The 1,491-nt window shown below is 39.4% G+C and overlaps 1 protein-coding gene across 1 annotated transcript in view; it reads left to right on the forward strand.

The window, feature by feature from the left end:
• LOC101857206 (hemicentin-1) overlaps positions 1 to 1,491 on the forward strand; it is a gene marked incomplete in the record, with an annotated part of 120,102 nt that overhangs the window by 63,311 nt on the left and 55,300 nt on the right. Inside the window, 1 exon segment of the mRNA XM_013087487.2 lies at positions 670 to 794. Coding sequence (XP_012942941.1) covers positions 670 to 794 — 125 coding nt within the window.

Here is a 1,491-nt window from a genome sequence, read left to right on the forward strand (position 1 = left end):
GTTGTTGTTGATGGTGGTGTTGGTGGTGGTGGAGATAGTAGTGGTGTTTGTGCCGCTAACGAGGCTGGGCAGCGGGAGAGGAATTTTAAACTGGATGTCTACAGTCAGTTGTTGATGATGATGTTGTTGTTGTAGTTGTTGTTGTTGTTGTTGTTGTTGTTTTTGTTAATGTTGCTGTCGTTGTTGATGTGGTTGGTGGTGGTGGAGGTAGTAGTGGTGCTTGTGCCACTAACGAGGCTGGGCAGCGGGAGAGGAACTTTATCCTGGATGTCTACGGTCAGTTGCTGTTGTTGTTGTTGTTGATAATGTTGTTGTTGGTGTTGTTGTTGTTGTTGTTGCTGTTGTCAGAATCTACGATTTATGATATCATAATAACAGGCTTTTGGAAACATCGAAACATCATATTATTTCAAAGAATAAATTGTGATTTTACTGATAATTTGAACTTTGATCCTGCATTTTTCTTCCATTGAAATGCTATACATGTGTATAATATTATTTATACTGCATTATCACGAAGTCCCAATAGGATATAGATCATAATGGCGTTAAAAAGTATGTCTGCTATTTTTTATTTTTTTTAGGCAGGGGGCCGTTTTGATTTGTTTGTTTTTTCGTGCAATCTTCACGTGTACAATAATTATAATATTAATCTTGTGTTTCCCTCAGTTCCACCAACTATCGACAGGGAGTCTCTCCAGTCCAACCTTGTCGTTGTACAGAACAAGACCCTCCGATTCCACTGCCCTGCCTCCGGTATCCCTGATCCAGACATTATGTGGATGAAGGATGAGGTAACGTAGGAGAAAAGCGTGCTGATAGGATGAGTCCGATTGGAAACTGTAGTTGTGGATCAATGATGTTGGATATAAATGCGACGACTCCGAAATGTTACAAGAGCTGAAATTAGACTGTTTTATAACGAAATAGCAATTGAATTGCCCAAGGAAATATGCAAATTTAACTAATTTAGAAATACATGTGCATGAAACATTAACTTAAAAGTAGGACATAAGAGTTGAAGTTGTTTTTCATGGTTTAATTAAATAGTTGTCAGCTTCAACTGTATACCCATGTAAACTAGGTTTCGTCGGAGATAACTTATCTCTGCTCGAAATCATTTAAATATATTGTGTAACTCTCTGAGAAGGAAAGAGAACATTCTCACAGATTAATTGTTAGACGTAATTGCGATTTCTAATATCAAAATAAAGGGAAGTTGAAACAACGTCCAGCAACTCCCACATCTGTAAGTGCAGCACAAGACAAACGAGACAGCTGTAAAGAAGATGGTTCTAAGCCACTTCGGATACAATTTAGATTTTTTGCTGTTAGGCCGGCTGCGCCGATCCAGCCAGGCAGGTTCAACGCTGGCTGTGGACTAATAAACGGGCGGACGAACGGACAGACAGACAGACAGACAGACAGACAGACAGACAGACAGATTCATGTCATAAAACACTAATTATCTATCCTTACTCTCCCCTCATC

This window comes from Aplysia californica, unplaced genomic scaffold (genome assembly GCF_000002075.1).
Source record: "Aplysia californica isolate F4 #8 unplaced genomic scaffold, AplCal3.0 scaffold00593, whole genome shotgun sequence".
In the NCBI taxonomy this organism is placed as follows: domain Eukaryota; kingdom Metazoa; phylum Mollusca; class Gastropoda; order Aplysiida; family Aplysiidae; genus Aplysia; species Aplysia californica.